Source organism: Sinohyriopsis cumingii, chromosome 11, assembly GCF_028554795.1.
Source record: "Sinohyriopsis cumingii isolate HCF-2022 chromosome 11, ASM2855479v2, whole genome shotgun sequence".
NCBI classification, from domain to species: Eukaryota; Metazoa; Mollusca; class Bivalvia; order Unionida; family Unionidae; genus Sinohyriopsis; species Sinohyriopsis cumingii.
This window is the reverse complement of record NC_142971.1, coordinates 96003540-96023430: the sequence shown is the minus strand read 5'-3', so window position 1 is coordinate 96023430 and position 19891 is coordinate 96003540. Positions and strand designations below refer to the sequence as shown.

Genomic DNA, 19891 nt, shown 5'->3' with positions numbered 1-19891 from the left:
GGAATTTCACCAATTTTTGGTTTATTGTTTTTATCCAATCTGATATCGAGACGAGTTCCAGGACCGCTATAATTATAACCTGGCATATGTTTTTCTCCAGGATATTTTGCCCAGGGTAATCCTGGCAGTGAAGTTAATCCTGCGGCAATATCATCTCCGTGTCTTTTTTTTTTCGCAATGAATTTAAACTTTTTTGTTCCACAAATTTCACACCTGCCTGTGATAGCAGATCTGTTGTTCTTTGTAACAACCTCATTTAATTCCAATGTTGGAGTTCGTGTGCGACATTTAACACAATATAGGTCCATGAAAATATTAATATATCATGAATGTAATTGATTTTTCGGCTACAAGAAAACGCGAGAAAATTAAACATAACGCGGCGTTACCAAATTCAATCAGGTTGATAATAATTGGTCCATCCGGATCTGGTAAAACACAATTGTTGATAATTTGATAATGAGGTGGTTAAAGTTGGACAAATTATATTTAGTTGCTCCGTCTGTTGATGACCAGCGGTGTTATCAAGTTTTGAAGGAATTTAGTGATAATGCATCTGAAATTGGCAATAACATCATTGAATTTATTACAGATATTGATGAAGCGCCATCAGTTGATGATCTTGATGGAGAAATTAATAATTTAGTCGTCTATGATGATATAATGTTAGACAAGCAAGCTAATCCATCTAGGATATTTTCTCGTGGGCGACATAAAAATACAGATGTTATTTATGTAACACAAAGGTACACGCAAATACCAAAGGTGATTAGAGACAATTGCAATATTTTAGCAGTATTTAACGGAGTTGACACGCACACGCTACGGAATATTCACCAAACTTGGTGTAACGGCGACATGGATTTTGTGAAATTCAAAAATTTATTTAGTCGTGCGCAATCGACGCCACATGGTTTTATAACAATAAATTTGCATGATCCGCGATCTCGATACAGAATCGGGCCAGACCAAATATTTTAACTTTTGTACAGCAGCAGAGGGGCCGTGACCATTTATTCGCGATTTATTGAGAAAAAAATTAGTCGCATCTTCGCAGGGGGCTCTGTCTATACCAAAAGTTTTTTGAAGTTTGTTTTTAATCTGTTAGTTTATCTAATTGATTTTGAGATTGTGTAACCAAGCAGATTTGTCTGCGAGGTGATATTTTTATGTGTTTTTTGGTGGAGATCGCACATTCCTTCAATTCCCCTGGTCTGATCAGCCCCTCTGCTGCTGTCTTTTTCAATAAGGTATTGATTTCATTATGAATGCCTCCAACACTTCGATATGAATGCCTCCAACTCTTTCAAGACATGTGTTAAAAACCATTATGTGGTAGCAGTATGCATATCTTTAACTACCTTTTTTAATTCTTAGTACTCTAGCATGTCTTAAAACATTTTCCTTGCGTTAAATTCTGTAGTAAATAAAGAATGATGAATGTACATATACAACACAATTGTATACCTTTATATATTGTTGTTAGTCATCAGGAAAATCTCATGAATTGTAAACGATCAACCCACTCATACTTATCAATTTTACCGTAACATGTTTGTCAAACATCACTTTTGTTCTCTCTCCCTCATTTATTCATTCATTCATTCGTTCGTTCGTTCGTTCGTTCGTTCATTCATTCATTCATTCATTCGTTCGATCGTTCATTCCCATAAAAAATATGGACACCAATTAGTATTACAAAGCTGCAAAATACACAATTCATTTTCTTCAATGTAAAAAATATAACCCTTAGCAATAAGCAAGCTCCTATAGTAGAACAAATACTGAATAATTCAATGGCCGGATATTCGATGTGGGTTTTTGTTTTCTTCACTTCTCGTATTTGTTTATAAAATTGTCATAGCTGTGGTCAATTCTAACCCAAAACATGTAAGCAGGATGGGAGAACAATAATGCATAGTTATTAGTCATTTCACATGAGCACGACAACGCCTTGAATCTTTTAAACTAATGGCTTACCATCAGGAACAATACAATCAGTGGAGAAAAGTGAAAGCAAGCTGCAGTCTGAATACCTAGTGCTTTGTACAGTGCAATTTCGTTGAGTGAAGCGAAGATTTCTCAAATGTGAGTCTGATAAAATAATGTATGACATCTCAATAATACTAATATTTTGATTTGAGACATTTGTAATATTTTCAACCTATTTGCATATGCGCTTAAATGTTCATGATTGATACTTCATTCAAAGACACTTTCCACAACAAAGTTTTTGTGCATTTACCCACAGAACACTTGTTTTAGCTAGTAACGCATGTGCAGTTGCATACACTTCTAACTGTCACAATTGTTTTATCCCAGTCCTCTCGATTACTGTCACAGAAATGTGTGCAGCAAAATGATTCTGAATTATACGTAACTGAAAAGGTATTTAGATTTCCTTGCCGCATACAGAGTTACTAGTGGGTGGTTTGTTTTCGCATTGACTATTTGAAAATACTGTTGTTCTGTTTACCCAGTGCTGCACGCGCCAAGTGCCGGCAGTAAGAAACCCAAATACTCGAGTTATTCGGTCGTATATTTGACTACAACTAGGGTATTTATAGCCTAAAATTGTCTCTCTATAATCACAAGACAAAGCTGTTTGCCAAGAACATGTCCACTCTTTTGCAACCTTCATATCAATGAACCGCAAATAACGAGTTTTTTGCTAATATTTATCTTTATTTTCATCTTTCGCTCTCTGCAAGATCTACCGAACTCAGTTTTCTACGTGGCGTACTTTTATGAAGCAACCATTGTGTCCATTTACAATTCAGTGTACCGACAGATAAAATACATACAAACTTTTAAAATGTATATACAAGACAGAAAACACATAAAGAGTTAAAATTCCGACTAAACTTTGCTGTACCATTGTTCCATAATACGATGATGATTTACTTTCTCTCACCATACTTACATATCTTCCTTTCTGTCTCTCAGTCATACGTAATCAATACATAGGCGCTTTATTACTACAACCATATTATTATCAACAATAGGATAACGCAGAGTAATATAGCCTTGTTTTGTCATATTTACAGGGCTCTGTACCATCTGCTCTGCGTTGTGATACTCTGTTTGTCGAGGGCCGATGTCAAAATGTACCAGGATGCCTGTGACTTATGCAACTGTAAGTTGGACAGCTTCCATCAATGGCACGTTGACTGTTCTAACAAGGACCTAAATTCTTCCATGGTACCAATCATATATCCTAACCAAACAATTTCCTTGATTTTATCCCATAACCATATCACATATCTGTTAAATAACTGGTTCTCCGAATTGCACAGATTGGAAAATCTAGATATCTCCTATGCCAATCTATGTAATGTTGATAACGAAGCTTTTGACGGTTTATATAATTTAGAGGTCCTGGATATCAGTCATAATCAACTAGAGATATAAAACAGATAAATGTCTGTTCGACATGTTCGCGATTTGACGTCCCTAAAAGTGTTAAAGATGAACCACAACGTCAAAGACACAAAGCAAACTAACATCTCTTACCCCGATGAAGCTATGGGACAAGTGATATCTTTGCAAACTCTATATATAGATGGCCTAATTAACAGTACGCTTGGTCCTGGGTTTCGCAGTCTTGTAAACTTCACTACTCTAATCTTCTCTGGAGAAGAAAATGGTGGATACTGTGGCATAAAAACAATCTCGTCTGCAATGTTTAAGAATGTGCCCTATATAAAAGAATTAATCATCCGGGATTGTGGGATTGAATATATTGTAGAACAAGCTTTTTCTCCTTTGTCACAGCTTCATCTTCTCGACTTGTCCGGCAATAAGAAACTGGGGATAGAAGGAGCTGCCCTCGGATTTCAGGGACTGAAGAACACGAGCATAAGAGTCTTGAAGCTAAATAACATCTATCCTGATTTTAACATCGGAGTTAGGATTAAACGAAAATACATAGAAATGCTTAGAAATACAAGCATCACGGAAATGGAATTTAGTGGAAACAAAATAGAAATCGTTGACGGTGAAACCTTCGAAGTTATGCCGGTAAATCTTACCTAGCTTAACGTCTCCCGTATCAGATTTTTGATGGGTGACTACCTTCTCCACGCAAGTCTTTTGAAAAACCTTACCATTTTAGACGGAAGCTATCAGTTTTTCTCGCCACTTAGTACAGTGAATTTTAAGAAAAGATATATCAATTCTTTGGAGGACACAAGCAGACTGACCATGATGAACTGGATAAACCTTCTCATTCAAGTTCCCGAAAATCTGAAAGTAGCCAACTTCAGTCGTTCAAAACTAGCATTTCCTATACTAAATTTTGGAGTCGCCAAAAATAACCTTGATTATCTGGACGCTTCTTATTCTATGCTGTATAACTGGACAGGACCTGTCGTCGGCTTTGATAGCCTGACATACCTGGATCTTTCCAACAACCACTGTTCGGAGCTCTCCTTCACATTCTTTCACTATATCCCGCGTTTCGTCACCTTGCTTGTGTCCAGCAATATGTTGGGAATAGTAATTTCCAGAGACGAGGACGGAAAAATATTTCAGAAACTAGAAACTCTTCAGCACCTTGATCTATCGAACAACAGAATAATGTCCTTGAATGAAAATATATTTCGCGGACTGGTGAGCATACATATTCTCAACATCAGCCATAATCTTTTAGATACGTTTCTCGTGAACATAGGTCACATGAAAAACCTTAAGGTACTCGATCTGTCTCAAAATATGCTCCAGGTTGTGCGATATCCTGTACGTATAGCACTGGAGTATATCGCTTCTATGACGACTCAGAAAGTGTACGTCAACATATCCCACAACCAGCTCAGTTGTACGTGTTCGACCTATAACTTTATGATTTGGGTTCGCGATACTAGAACCAATGTTGTTGGCATGTCATCATGTATGTTAGCAAACGGCACGAAGGTGGTCTCCAATCACAAGAATGACTTACTCCGGTATATAGACTCTCTGGAAAAGGAATGCATGTCGAAAATTGGTCTGATATTGGGTACAACAATTAGCATTTCTCTGGCTATTGTTATAGTTGCTGTGGGTATCGTATATCGTTACAGATGGAAGTTGAGGTACCTGTATTACATGACCATGAATAGGTCCAAAGGTTACCACCCCATTGGTAATTTTGATACTGACAATGACTTTGTCTACGATGCATTTATTTCCTTTGCAGATGAAGATCGAGAGTTTGTTCGAGACGTCATGATGAAGAAACTAGAACACGAAAGAGGGATGCGTGTGTGTGTATCTTTTCGTGACTTTATACCCGGTAGAGAGATTGCCTCCAACATAATCGAAGCTATTCACAATAGCCGCAAGACTGTCATGCTCCTAACCGAAAACTTCCTGCTGAGTACGTGGTGTCTGTACGAGTTCCAGATGGCACATCAAGAAGCCATACACAGTGGCCGAGACGCCTTCATCGTTATTCTTTATGAGGATATCCCAAACGAGCGGATATACAGGGTTATAAACATGAAGGATGTTTTTCAGTCGAACTCCTACATCGAATATCCACATATTAGTAGGTTGGACGAAAATGAGCAGGCACTAGATATGTTCTGGGACAGATGCACTCAAGCAATCAAGGAAAGCAGATATTGTAATAAATAGCAAAATTTAGAAGACTTTCATATGTCTCGTGACGTATAGTATGGCGTCAGTATTTAGAGCCTCTTGGTGTTGTAAAACACTGTATGATATACAAGATCCCGCAATAACTCAGTTTTTAAAGCGTTAAGTTTGAACCAGGCTCAAAGATTTCAATGAAGAGATTGAACTGATTATCCTTTGATGATGTTACCTTTTCAAAAAAGATTTGCATTAAATATATTTAGATAAATGTTTGGAATTGATCCAACAGAGGTATCTAAAAATATTTTGGGCGAAGACTCTCAGAACGATAAAAGATAGAGAAGAAACACGTGTTTGTTCTTCAGCGGTCGCTAATTCTGGACAACAAATTTTTACAAAAGTCATGTTACTGAAATAAAATTAGTCAATTCTTATCAATTTTTATGTGCTGAACACGAATATGACAGTCAAATTGCAAAATTGGCTCTAGTTTTTTTGTAATCTGCAAGAAATTAATGTTTACATAACGAAATGCATTCCAATAGTAAAAGGTCAACTGTAATAGCCTACCTATAAAAAATCAAGTCATTGACTACATCTTAGATTTCTTCGCCTGTCTCTTGTACAGCTGTTCGGGAGCATCTCTGAGGAGTGTCCAGCAGTAGTCAGCCAGCATTGTAGTGGACCATTTTCCCTGGTATCTTTGTTCCATTGTTGCGATATCTTGATGAAAACGTTCGCCGTGTTCATCACTAACAATACCACAGTTGCTAGGAAAGAAATCCAAATGGGAATGAAGGAAGTGAATCTTTAGAGACATATTGCAGCCAAGTTTCTTATACTTCATCAACATGTCTTCTACTAGTTCCTTATAGTTTTCTGCCCTAACATTTCCGAGGAAGTTTGTAGAAACTAGGCGAAAAGCATTCCATGCTTGTTTCGCGTCACCTTCCAACAAGTTGTTGAACCGGTCATCTTTGAAAAGCTCTCAAATCTGAGGACCCACAAAAACTCCCTCTTTAATCTTTGCTTCGCTGAGTTGAGGGAATTTTTCATGCAGGTATCGGAATGCTGGCAAAGTCCGGTCAATGGCTTTCACGAAGTTCTTCATCAAACCTCGTTTGATGTGAAGGGGTGGTAGCAAGATTTTCTGAGCCTCAACTAGAGCTGGGTGTTGGATATTCTTCTCTCCAATGGCTACATTCTGCCTGTGAGTCCATTCCTTCCTCATGTAGTGCATTTCCCTTGCTCGGCTATCCCACTCGCATAAGAAACACATGTATTTTGTATATCCTTGCTGCAGTCCCATTAAAAGGGCAACTACCTTCAAATCACCACAGAGGTGCCAGCTGTACTTGTTATACTCAATGGAATTCAGTAGCTGCCTTAAGTTATCGTATGTCTCTTTCATGTGGACAGCATACGCTACTGGAATAGATGGAAGAATGTTTCCATTGTGCAAAAGCACAGCCTTGAGACTCAGTTTCGAAGAGTCCACAAATAGTCTCCATTCTTGTGGGTCATGAGTGATTTTTAAAGCATTCATGAGGCCCTCAATATCGGAACAGAATATCAGATTACTTTCCTTTCTGAAGAAAGGCTCCAATTGCTGGTGGCGCTTTCGATATGCAGTAATTGTGACATCTTCTTCTAGAAGATTCCATTGTTGGAGTCTTGATCCTAGCAATTCTGCCTTGTTCTTTGATAAGTCCAAATCACGAATCAGGTCATTTAGTTCTTCCTGTGTTATTCTGTGTGGGGTTGATGATGCACCACAGTGAAAATCTGGATCACTGCATGCTGATGGACCAGGAGAAGAACAGGTCGACTCACCTTTGTCTTCGTCAGATGAATCAAGAGAATATTCTGCTGGAGGTTCTGGAATAGGAAGTCCCTCACCATGTGGAACTGGTCTCAATGCAGACGGAATGTTTGGGTAGACTATTCTCGACTTCTTTCGCTTCGTTATTCCGCCGGAAAGAGGAGGAACCAAGCAGAAGTAACAGTCATTTAGGTGGTTGCTTGGCTCTCTCCACACCATTGGGACTGCAAACGGCATTGATGACCTTTTGCAATTCAACCACTGTGAAAGCTGTGTTGTACATGTAGCACAGCATATATGCGGAGCCCAAGGCTTGTCTTGGTCACCAACCTTGCATCCGAAGTAAAGATGATATGCCTTCTTCACTTGAGAATTGATACTTTTCTTCTGGTTGGCAAATGTCACTTCCCCACAAATATAGCAAAAATTGTCCGCGGTATTAACACACTTTCGAGGCATTACTGTTCTTTATTGTACGTAAATGGATAAAATAATAAGTTTTATGTAACAGTAGCTTGAACTGTCTCGCACAACGTCTAAAATATTTTAAATGCTGAACCTATCTGATTGGGCTTTATATAGTACACTGCTTACGTCAGCTTCAGCAGCCGCCTGGCATTAGTATAATAGGCCTACACATGTATAGTACACTGCTGACGTCAACTTACTTCAGCAGCCGCATGGCATTAGTATTGCATTGCATCAGAAAATGATGCAATCAACTGTGGATGATGTGAGCATGATGGTATTATGCAATGTTACATCATTATTCCGGATGTTGCTGCAGTCCTACTGGAGAAATTTACACAGTGAAACATAGAAAATGAGGTATATGAATATCTTCAAAACGAGAGCCAATACAAATTTTTCACGGTTATATTCGTGTTCGGCACACCAAAATACTACAGATTAGGGCCTTTTCAAGTCAGTAATGATTTCACTGTTGACCAGTGTAATATAAAGGTACAGAAATGTAATAGATATATATTGGTCATAAACTCCTAATAGAAGTTAAATATCAATTATTAGTTATGAATAGTCTTTGGATTTTAAAAAAAAAGTACTTAATAAGATCCTGACAATGCGTGCACCAAACTTTTGCTATAGTGTATTGATATGGGTTTATGTATATACCAGTATCATAACTTATTGACCAGTGAGATATAATCTCTACTCTTGCCATAATAGATATTGTTTTGCATTGTCTATAGCCACGACAATTTTGATTGAACAGTAATAGTCAGTAATTACGATCAGTTTCATTTTTGTCTTTGATTTCATTTAAAATTGGTGTGCTTATGTGTTTCATAATATGTATTTTAATTTTGCATATTTGTTATTATCTAAATGAGCAGCAGGGAGGGTGAACCCAGCAGTTATTTTTTATAAGTCCTTGTTTAGTAAACTAAGAACTCCTACAAACGCGAAAAAAACACGTAAATAACGTGAAATCGAAGCATCTAACTAAATGAGATTTTCTCTTACGGGTTAGTTGTTTTGTTACTGCATTGTTGTTGTTTTGTTTTAAAATTAAATGCGTGTGAGTTTACCTGCAATTTACAGATTAGATTCAACTGCTCCACAACGTGGGTTTACACGTGAACAATTACAAGTAATTCCTGAAGATACACAATTACCACCGCGATCACTTTTGTAAGTTTCCAGCACCCCTACGCCGATTACACTCAAGACAGGTTAGCATCACATTTTCACGTGTATGACCAAGACTACTATCTTTTCTATCTAAGGCAAATTGTCTTGGATTATTACTCGAGTACTGCCACAACATTAATGTGTTACAGTCAGCACAATGATTATTCTGTTGTTGTTTTAGTGCCATGATAAATTTAGCATCAAGATCAAAGTCGCGATTATTTTTTTGGTCACTGTTTATAACTAGCTAATTTCTTTCTTACTGTATCATCGCTAACAACTTCGTTATTGCTGCCGGCAGTTTCTGTAAAATTTACAACAATTCTCCGCAACTGAGTTATTTTCCTGACTCGTGACACTGCAAGATAAAGTAAATGTGATCACTCGATGCGATCATTAACGATCCAAACTCGCGTATCAGTAATAGTTAATCCCTGAGATGAATGGATCGTCATTGCGTATCCTAACTTCCATGGAGATTTATCCATGCTTAGCGCATCCTCAACAACACTGATATCAACTGTGACAACATCATTTAGTACGAGATTCTGTTTCTCGGTCCGTCCTGGTATATCAACGTCGATGTTTTGCAGTCGCGTATCTGCTGGTTTATAACACAACGGCACTGGTAGATTTGAGAATTTTTCTTTTTCTTTTTCAAATAACTGTCCTTGAAGTTCATCACGAACTATCTTGCTACTTACCACTATTAAGTGACTTGGTTTCCATCTATTCCAAAATTTATCCATGGGAGTTTCTTTTATTACTGTACGCAGAGTCTCACACTGATCATAATTTGTTTCTAATCTGAGTAAACGCTTAATTTTTTTTAAATATTCCATCGAGCGATCTATGGTCATCGTTGATTTCCTCGTAATGATCCACAAAATTATTTACCCATTCGTGCGGAGACTTTCCAACAAACGAGAAATATTTTTAATACTCCAGCAACACTTTGCATATCTCATCCCAAATTATTATCACTGGAATATATTTCTGAGCCATTCGTTCAGGAGTCCATCGGAAGAAGCTATGATAAGTACAAGATTGCACTCCTCGTTCTTTCATTTATCTTGCAAGTCTGTGTGTATTTGTTAAAACCATCATTTTACTTTCACACACACCGAAATAATTCAATAACTCGTGTTGTTTTATCACATCCTCCAGGTCCGCTTCAATAAACATTCTTGTGTCTGGATACTGGATCATACACAGATGGCGCCGTTGACATTTGTTACACCGATACAGATATGCGATAATTATCCTTGATTTCAACATCAGCGGATCCTCGTAGCGGTGTAGGTTTTCTTGTTTTATTTTCCACGAAACCCAATCAGTTGATTTATCAATCCCTGTAACCTTCAGTAAGTTTGAACATTTTTGCGAAATACAAAATGAATCCGTGCCAACTCTAACCGCGGTGTCAGAAAATCTATCTACAATAAATTTATAGAAACATACGCGAGCATCGAAGATCTTAAATGAACAAACTGTGGTGATTCACCATCGGTATAACTCACAATTGTACCAAGTTTACTTCCGTCTGACAAAAAAGCTATTTCTCGGCCTATAAAAGTATTCTTATTTACTGTATCCGCGATTATAAAATCCAACTGGGCATCATCCATGACTAATCTTGCACAGTGTCGTCGTTGATCACTTCCACCTTGAGTAATTTTACCAATTATGTTTCGGGGCCCCGAGTGGCCGCGTGGTCTAAAGCGCTCTCCGTTACGGATAACTGCCATCTCACCTCTGTCTACGTAGGTTCGAGTCTCGGATTCGGGCAATGTGGATATGTGAGAAAGCTTGTCAGTAGCTTCTCGGTGGTTGGTGGTTCTTTCTGGCGTTTTCCCGGGTTCTTCCTTTTCCAATAATACTGGACACAATGTATAGCCTATCGTGTGCTGAAAAATGGCGCTAAACCCTACAAGAACCAATTATTTTTCTACCAAAATCTTTCGCAATTTTGTCCTTGTTTTCATTTCTGATTTTGAGTGTTTTATTAATAAATTCAGTAAACTCGTTTTTGCCGAGACAAGAACAATAATTTTTATCTCGTTGATGACCTTGTTGGCGTCGGGTTTATCGGGAACGGGTAACCAAACTTCGGTCTCCGCCATGTGTGATACAATTGCTTCACTGGCCGATAACGATAAATATTTTATAATCAAGCATAAATCGTAAAAAAAACTATTGGTGCCCATTTTTTGTTCTTAAAACTGTCGACCAAACCAGACATAACAAATACGATGAAGACCATCAGCAAACTTAAATGACTCAACACAAGCAAATCCAGTCAACATAAAAATCTGATAATGGTCCATTTATTCCCACTCTGGTCATCTTGTGACTGGGAAGTCCAAACCGCATAAAATACTCATGACAATCTCCTATCCCAAGAAACCCCCAGGATAACACGCTGTCATATCCAAGGAAATAACGTCGTTATAATCATACTTAGTGTTCCATAATCAGCCGTGTCCGTATTCGACACAACTAAGTCTAAGAAATTCACTGCGTCTTGGCTTCCATGAATTCTTTTCCTGAGAAAAATGAGCGCGACTGAAGGAACGGTAAACCAATTACCTAACAGGGTGTTGTCATGTGCATATCGCCGCGCAAGATTTTCCATTTTTTCGTCAAGAGACTCTAAACGATAAATTTCTCCGATGAGCCGCACAAACTGATCATATTCTCCATCATCGATTGAACTTCGAAATAACCATACTGATACAGGATCAGTCTTACTCGTATCAGCGATAAAATCAAACATGTTTCCGTGCTAAAATCTAATAGTTCGATCACGTGGAAATACTGTTATCGCGAATGTCCACGCGTCCGAGTTATAATCATAAATTTTAATCGGAGCTCCGCATTTCTTCTAATGTTTTGTATCGTATAAAATCTTTCCAGTTATTGTTGATACTTTTATTGGAAACATTAATTTTATTTCTAACCTAGACACATCATTAATATTACCTCCGGTATCCTTGACTGATTCAGCCCACTCCTTTATTTTTTACATCGTAAATCCATTAACCCGTTTCCACGTATCGCATCTGTAAAATGCTCGATTACTTGCTCAGCTACACAATTTATCCTTGACAATTTCATCGGAGCTAAATCATCAATGTTGGGATCATTAATCGTATAAGTTCCATCAATAACCGCGGTCACAGGATATGCTCGTTCGTAATATGGTTTTTCAATTCCAAGCAACAGTCCCGGTTTGGAATTTTTACTTAACACAGCAACGGTTTTATTATGATACACGGGATCATATCATGTCTTGGATATTGACGGATATCATTGCCATTGACGGAGCCAGCACAACAAACTTTATTTTGCAAAAATAGTGCTTGTTGTCAAGCAAGTAATTAATAATCGTTGATGCTCGTTTGTCGTTAATTGTGGCATCGATGACTCGTTTGACGGAGTTAACTTCATCGTTGATCCTAAATGTTGACCAAGCATGACCTGCGTCGTCATGATAAAATGTTTTTTGGGCCTCTTTGATACTTTTAAATATTCGGTTGTCTTGATGTAATTTTAACCAGCGGCAACGCGGATATTTTGTCACGGTTAAATTCAAGTTTAGGAATTTTTGCTACATCAACATCAGCGATTCGAGATAATCTATCAAACCCTGTTGTTTTTTTGGTTTTTTTTTTTTTTTTTTTTTTGACGCTTGTGATGCACTCATATAACATTTACGCAAATTTGTTTCTAATTAAATACAATGCTGATAATAATTTATAATGATTGCGCAAAATTTTTGCACATGGAAAATTATTAAATCAACCGAGCTTTGTAACCGCAAATGCAAGGGAGAATGCTGCTCGTTTCACAGCCAACATATTCAATGAGGGAGTAATAGTCCTGTCTTGTGTATATACTGTAAAAATGGAACAAGAGGGCGTGTGGCGGTAAGAAATATCGAGAATTATCTAGATATTACAAGCGCAAGTACGGGTTTCATATGTATGAACAAGATTATATCACGTGCAATTACTTAAAAAAGTTTACGCGCACTAATTAGACACATTTGTATACGATGGAGTACGAATTCGAAAAACACTGTATTCGTTAACTACGAGGCATCTCGCGATGGAACTATCGTAAACTGTAGACGGAAAATAAAAATAGGCTGGCTTGTTAATTCTAATTATTACATGGTTGGCATTGGTCGTAAATCTTATCTTTCTCATCTGTTTGTTTACGAGTATTTTAATGGACCAATTGTCGAAAATCTCGTTATTGACCTTATTAACTCAAACAAGACAGATAATCATATATCCAACTTGAGAGCGGTTACTCAGAGGGATAACTGTCAATTTGTAAACACTGGAAAACATAAATATTTATACGACCAGTTACTGCTGTAATTGATACAATCGAAATTGAGTTTCCGTCGATTCATTCTGCAGCTAAATACTTTGATGCTTGCCAGAGGTCAGTAGAAAACGTCGCCGATGGTATAATCTCTACAACATACCCTATATGGATATCGTTTGTATATGCTTGAAATCCGCTGCACTTGCTTGGTAAGATTATCGCCGCGTGCAACTCATGTTGACCGCGCTGGGTAACTCTCGTATACACCCACGTGTGTCCAAATTTTAAATAACAGTGTTAGCCTGATATGATATTCAGATGGGATTTTTACTGGTTTTTCAACTCCGCGCGGTTGATAAAAAAAATTTCATCCGCGTCAGTCAAATACGTGGGTTTGTTAGGCATATTATACGCGTATATTTTTGGGGTAATCAAAGCGGTAATCATGGAAAGGGTAATTATGGCAAAAATTATTTAATTATAGTAGTAATTATGGAGGTAAAATCTCCATAAAACACATTTTAAAAAAAAAAACAGTGTTGCGCGATGCAGCGGCAACGAAGGGTGTTTTAGTCAACGGCAAAAATCACTGCGCCATGATTATCGTAATGATTACCGTCATAATTACCGCTATAGTTACCATCATGATTACCCTTTCCATGATTACCGCTATGATTACTCATCATTATGACCGCACATACAGCGATAAACTTAACACTTTTCAGCCTAAATCAAGTAAGTATCCGTGATGGTCAACGAGTTTGAAATTCAATCGAGATAATAGCGGCTTATGACATCGTAGATAAACCGGATTGATTGGTTCTTGCACAATCAGATATCCAAGAGGAACTTGCGGTGTAAACGTAAATAGAAGATATCCTTGCTGAGCTTGATTTGATTTATCTACGTCCATGCCATAGCTGCCATCAATTATGTCTCATACAAGATTGACATCGACCGTTGAAGTTATATTTGCAATTCTCGGCGATGTATGACGGCCTTCGCCGTATTTGTCACTGTTGGCGCTAAGAATGTTATCCTGCTGCGGCCTTATTTTTTTCCACTCAGCAAGTACTTTAGGAAAATATTCATCGATGATATCGTTGACGGATATTTTTTAACTCGGTTGGATTGTATTTAGGATAATTTAATATCGGTAGATCTGCTTCTGTTATTGAATATTTTCTGATAAATATTTGTTTAACTTCGATTTTTGACTGGATTACCGTTTGTATTACTTTTTATATATAAATTGAAGATCAAATACACTTTTATTTAATCTTTCTATTTGCTTGATAATCTCATCTCGCGCAGACGTCAAATCAAGAAGATACTCAGTAAAACGCCGACGCAAGACTTTTTGTTGTTCTCTACGTTCAGCAGTAATACTATCAAAAATAATATCAAGACTGTTTTCTTCAATAATTAATCCATCTTTATTGCCATTAGGTTCGAGATATTTAAAATCTAATATTATTGCATTATTTATTGTTTTAGTAATTCGCTGACAGACAAGACTTTTTTAAATTATTTTTATAAATATTGCCCCAATGTTGAAAATTATACTGGATAAAATCTGGAGGAACTCAATAGTACGACTGATACGTCGATGTAAAACCAGCCCGTGTAGGTTCAGGTATTGGTGCAGGTGCAGGTGCCGGAGGTGAAACATCAGGCCATTCTAACACTTCTCTGATCTAGTCCTACATGTAAGACATAGCACATGTTGATTTTGTTTAGGTGCTATGTCTTACTATCCAAATAACGGCCTTGCATAGTGTGTTCCAATGTCGTTGACATCGGAATGAGTAGTCAAAGTTTCAGGAATATCTCACACATCTGGCAGCATATATCGACACTCTTCCACTAATTTATGTGTAATTAATATGTGCTGTCTTTATCCTGGCGGAATGAAAATATGACACTAGCAAATAGACGCTTTTTCATGTTCCGTTGACATACATTTGAATTTCTTGCAATGCGACGGTAGTCGAGGTATGCCGAAGTATGCTTAAATAGATTCATGTGGTGGATACGTTTCTTGAACGAAACGAAACGTTGCTTTACAGATCCAATAGGCGTATTATATTTTTATTCGTTTCGTTAAAGAATAATATTTCCACTTGTCCCAATTTCGGCATTCCTGGCTTTCATCGCTATCCAGTGAACTGAAATGTAGGCCAACGAAACTTGAAAACTTGACGTAATCCGGTGAATTTATCTCCATTGCGGCCGATAATCTTGGTTCGTGAACCGTAATAGCTATCTTGGATTCCCCAGATTATCGATTTTAATCTACGCTGAATTTCGTCATTGATTTGTTCGATTTGATAACTTCACGTGGGTATTCCAACAATCTCCAGTCGGAAGTACCATCTGGCTTATTTTATTCGCAAATACTAACGAATTATTTGATTGCAGCCTACCAAATGATCCTGACCCGATATTGGGCCAAGTGTAGTATAATGTAGTATACTTGTAACTGTGTAAGAACTATTTCCTGTACTGGAATCGCGGTTGGAAAAACAGCATTAATTTCAGGGTTGGTTGAGGTTCCTGATATCATCGTGATTTTCAACGGCGCTGTATTTTCGGCTATCTGTTGTAACAATTCCGTCATTATGATTATCACGATTATCAAAATCAATTACTTCGTTGTATATTTTAATCATTTCGGTAAATTCGTAATCTTATATTACGCCATAGTTAAGGTTTGATACATCATTCATGATAATTTAGAATAAGCGGTTGTGGCTGCGTTTAATCGCACCAGATAGGCATTTAATTTTGCACTCGTGCAAGCGGATATTATTTTCGCAATACTATTAAGAATACCGGCAATAATCGTGGATGCACTCACGCAAATAGTAAGCGCTAACGGCGCCACCACAGTTGCTGCTAACGATGACACACCCACAGTAACAACAATTGCGAATACCGAATAAACCACAACGTCGATGATGATCGCACGTCTACATCTTTTTTTACCTTGATTGTATACACGTCCTTAGCAAATTCAGCGTTTCACGCACATGATTGTATCTAAACGTTTGCACATCTATTATTATTATTTTGTTGAACTTAAATCAACTATGAATTCTACATACCATGTAAGTAACGCTGTTGCCAAACTGGGATCGCTAGGTGCTATTATGAATATTTCACTGGAGCCATTTTCTATTATTGCTCTGACGTTATTAACACCAGTTGACGTGCTCCAAGACACATTAAATTGTACAGCTGAGAATACTGTGAATCTTTAAATACCTTTAACAGTTGCGGTGTATCTGATAGTGTTACTTTCAGGTGTCCAGGTAAAAAGACCCCACTGCATCGAGAAATAAACAAGAATATCAGAAAAAAACTTGAGCAAAGCAAAAGAAAATTGGATTGGACAAAAGTGCACAGAAATGGAGAACAGTCTGATAAAGAATAACAGCAAAAAGGCATTCCAAATTGTGAAAGACCTCACCAGACAGAAACAACCAATAGTCAGTACCATTCAAGACAAAAATGGAAAATGCCTCACAGAAGCGAGTGACATTGCAGAAAGATGGACTGAGTATTGCAAAGAACTCTACAACCATCAGTCCACAGGAGACCCAGAGGTACTTGAAGTTCCAAACTCCACAAATAATGATGACTTCCCCATTTTCAAAGAAGAGGTGGAGTCAGCAATAAGAGCACTGAAGAATGGGAAGGCAGCTGGAGTAGACAACATCCCAGCTGAACTTATCAAGAATGGGGGAGAATCAGTGAAAGAGCTACTAACAAAATTCTGCAACAAGATCTGGCAGACAGGTGAATGGCCAACACAATGGACCCAGTCACTGATTATAACACTTCCCAAAAAAGGCAATCTCCAGCTGTGCCAAAATTACAGAACTATCAGTTTGATCAGCCATGCTAGTAAGGTAATGCTGAAGATCATCTTGAACAGACTGAAACCACAAGCAGAAGAAATAATCGCTGAAGAACAAGCCGGGTTCCGGAGTGGAAGAAGCACAACAGAACAAATATTCAATCTCAGGGTTCTATGCGAAAAGTACTCGCAACACCAACAAGACATCTATCATGTGTTCATAGATTTCAAAAAGGCCTTTGACAGTGTGTGGCATGAGGCATTGTGGGCCACAATGAAGAAGTATAACATGGGTCAAAAGTTAACCAATACCATCAAGCAGCTGTACGGCAAGGCTACCAGTGCAGTAATTGCCCAAGGTGCTATGGGAGACTGGTTCCAGACAACAGTGGGAGTGCGTCAAGGCTGTCTCCTGTCACCCACGCTTTTCAACATCTACTTAGAGCGCATCATGAGCGAGGCCCTGGAAAACCACTGTGGGACAGTCAGCATTGGAGGGCGTAATATCACCAACCTCCGCTTTGCAGACGACATTGATGGGCTGGCAGGCAGTGAAGACGAGCTAGCCACCTTAGTGAGGAACCTGGATGAAACATCTTCCAGATTTGACATGGAGATAAGTGCTGAGAAGACAAAACTGATGACAAATAGTGGCAAACAAATCTCAGCCAAGACTGAAGTCAGAGGACATGAACTGGAAACAGTGAGCCAGTTCAAATATCTTGGTTCCATAATCAATGAAGAGGGATCAAGAGCAGAAAGTTTGTCATGAGCAGCACAAATAATGGCAGCTATGTCAAAGCTAAGACCCATCTGGAGAGACAAGAATATCTGTCTGAAAACTAAAATCAGACTATTGCGAGCTCTAATCATCTCAGTCTTTTTGTACTCATGTGAGGCATGGACCCTGAAAGCAGAATTACAACGAAGAATCCAGTCACTTGAAATGAGATGCTACAGAACCATCCTTGGCATCTCTTACATGGACCACATCACAAATGAAGAAGTGCGTAACACCATCAGGCGCGAAGTAGGCCAATATGAGGACCTCCTCACCACCGTCAAAAAGAGAAAGCGTGCAGGGTGGCAGAAGGAGAGGTAGACAGAGAAAAAAGTGGACTGACAACATCACAGAATGGACCAGGAAAAGTTTTGCGGAGACACAGGCATTGGCACATGATCGAGACAAGTGGAGGGAACTGGTCAGACGTTCAGCAGCACAGTGCCTTAACGACCACACTAGGTCATGAGACTGATGATGATGATGATGATGATGATGATGATGAAATTGTGATAATAATACATTCAATGAATCCTTTCATGTAACACCATCACAGGATAAATCAATTCAATCTCTTCATTGAAATCTTTAAGCCTGATTCAAACTTAACGCTTTAAAAACTGAGTTATTGCAAGATCTTGTTTATAATACAGTGTTTTACTATATCAAGAGGCTATAAACACTGACGCCATACTGTACGTCACGAGACATGAAAGTCTTCTAAATGTTGCTTTAACAATATCTGGTCTCCTTAATTGCTTGAGAACATATCTAGCGCCTGCTCATTTCTGTCCAGTTCACTAATATGTGGATATTCGATAGAAGAGTTCGACTGAAAAACATCCTTCATGTTTATAACCCTGTAGATCTGCTCGGTTGGGATATCTTCATAAAGAATAACGATGAAGGCGTCTCTGCCACTGTAGATGGATTCCTGATACGCCATCTGCAACTCATACAGGCACCACGTACTCGGCAGGAAGTTTTCGGTAAGGAGTATGACAGTCTTGCGGCTATTGTGAATAGCTTCGATTATGTTGGAGGCAATCTCTCTACCGGGTATAAAGTCACGAAAAGATACACACACACGCATCCCTCTTTCGTGTTCTAGTTTCTTCATCATGACGTCTCGAACAAACTCTCGATCTTCATCTGCAAAGGAAATAAATGCATCGTAGACAAAGTCATTGTCAGTATCAAAATTACCAATGGGGTGGTAACCTTTGGACCTATTCATGGTCATGTAATACAGGTACCTCAACTTCCATCTGTAACGATATACGATACCGACAACAACTATAACAATAGCAAGAAAAATACTAACCGTTGTACCCAAAATCAGACCGATTTTTTACATGCATTCCTTTTCCAGAGAGTCTAGATACTGGAGTAAGTCATTATTGTAATTGGAGACCATCATCGTGCCATTTGCTAACATACAGGATGACATACCAACAACATTGGTTTTAGTATCGCAAACCCAAATCATAAAGTTAGAGGTCGAACACGTGCATCTGAGCTGGTTGTGGGATATGTTGACGTACACTTTCTCAGTCGTCATAGAAGCGATATGCTCCAGTGCTATACGTACAGGATATCTCACAACCTGGAGCATATTTTGAGACAGATCGAGTACTTTAAGGTTTTTCATGTGACCTATGTTCACGAGAAACGTATCTAAAATATTACGGCTGATGTTGATATTATTTATGCTCACCAGTCCGCGAAATTCATTTTCATTCAAGGAAATTATTATGTTGTTCGATAGGTCAAGGTGATGAAGAGTTTTTAGGTTTTGAAATATTTGCCTGTCTCGTCTCTGGAAATTACTATTCCCAACATATTGCTGGACACAAGC

General features: G+C 38.2%; 2 protein-coding genes across 2 annotated transcripts; one reads left to right on the top strand and one right to left on the bottom strand.

Moving 5' to 3' along the window:
• Positions 1–3408: 3408 nt before the first annotated feature.
• On the top strand, positions 3409–5947 carry LOC149789062 (toll-like receptor 4). Its single transcript, XM_089973578.1, has 2 exons — positions 3409–4020; positions 4051–5947. The coding sequence occupies exons 1-2, from the start codon at positions 3421–3423 to the stop codon at positions 5614–5616; spliced, it is 2166 nt and encodes a 721-aa protein (XP_089829704.1). The 5' UTR covers positions 3409–3420; the 3' UTR covers positions 5617–5947.
• Positions 5948–18784: 12837 nt separating this feature from the next.
• On the bottom strand, positions 18785–19875 carry LOC149789061 (toll-like receptor 4). The gene is given in 3 exon segments (XM_089973577.1): positions 18785–19329; positions 19723–19839; positions 19842–19875. Coding segments are annotated over 3 exon segments (696 nt in total).
• Positions 19876–19891: the final 16 nt, after the last annotated feature.

Coding starts and splice junctions, on each gene's coding strand:
- LOC149789062 (XM_089973578.1), top strand. CDS start 3,421: ATGTCTGTTCGACATGTTCGCGATTTGACGTCCCTAAAAGTGTTAAAG. Junction 4,021..4,050: donor AAACCTTCGAAGTTATGCCG/GTAAATCTTACC, acceptor AACGTCTCCCGT/ATCAGATTTTTGATGGGTGA.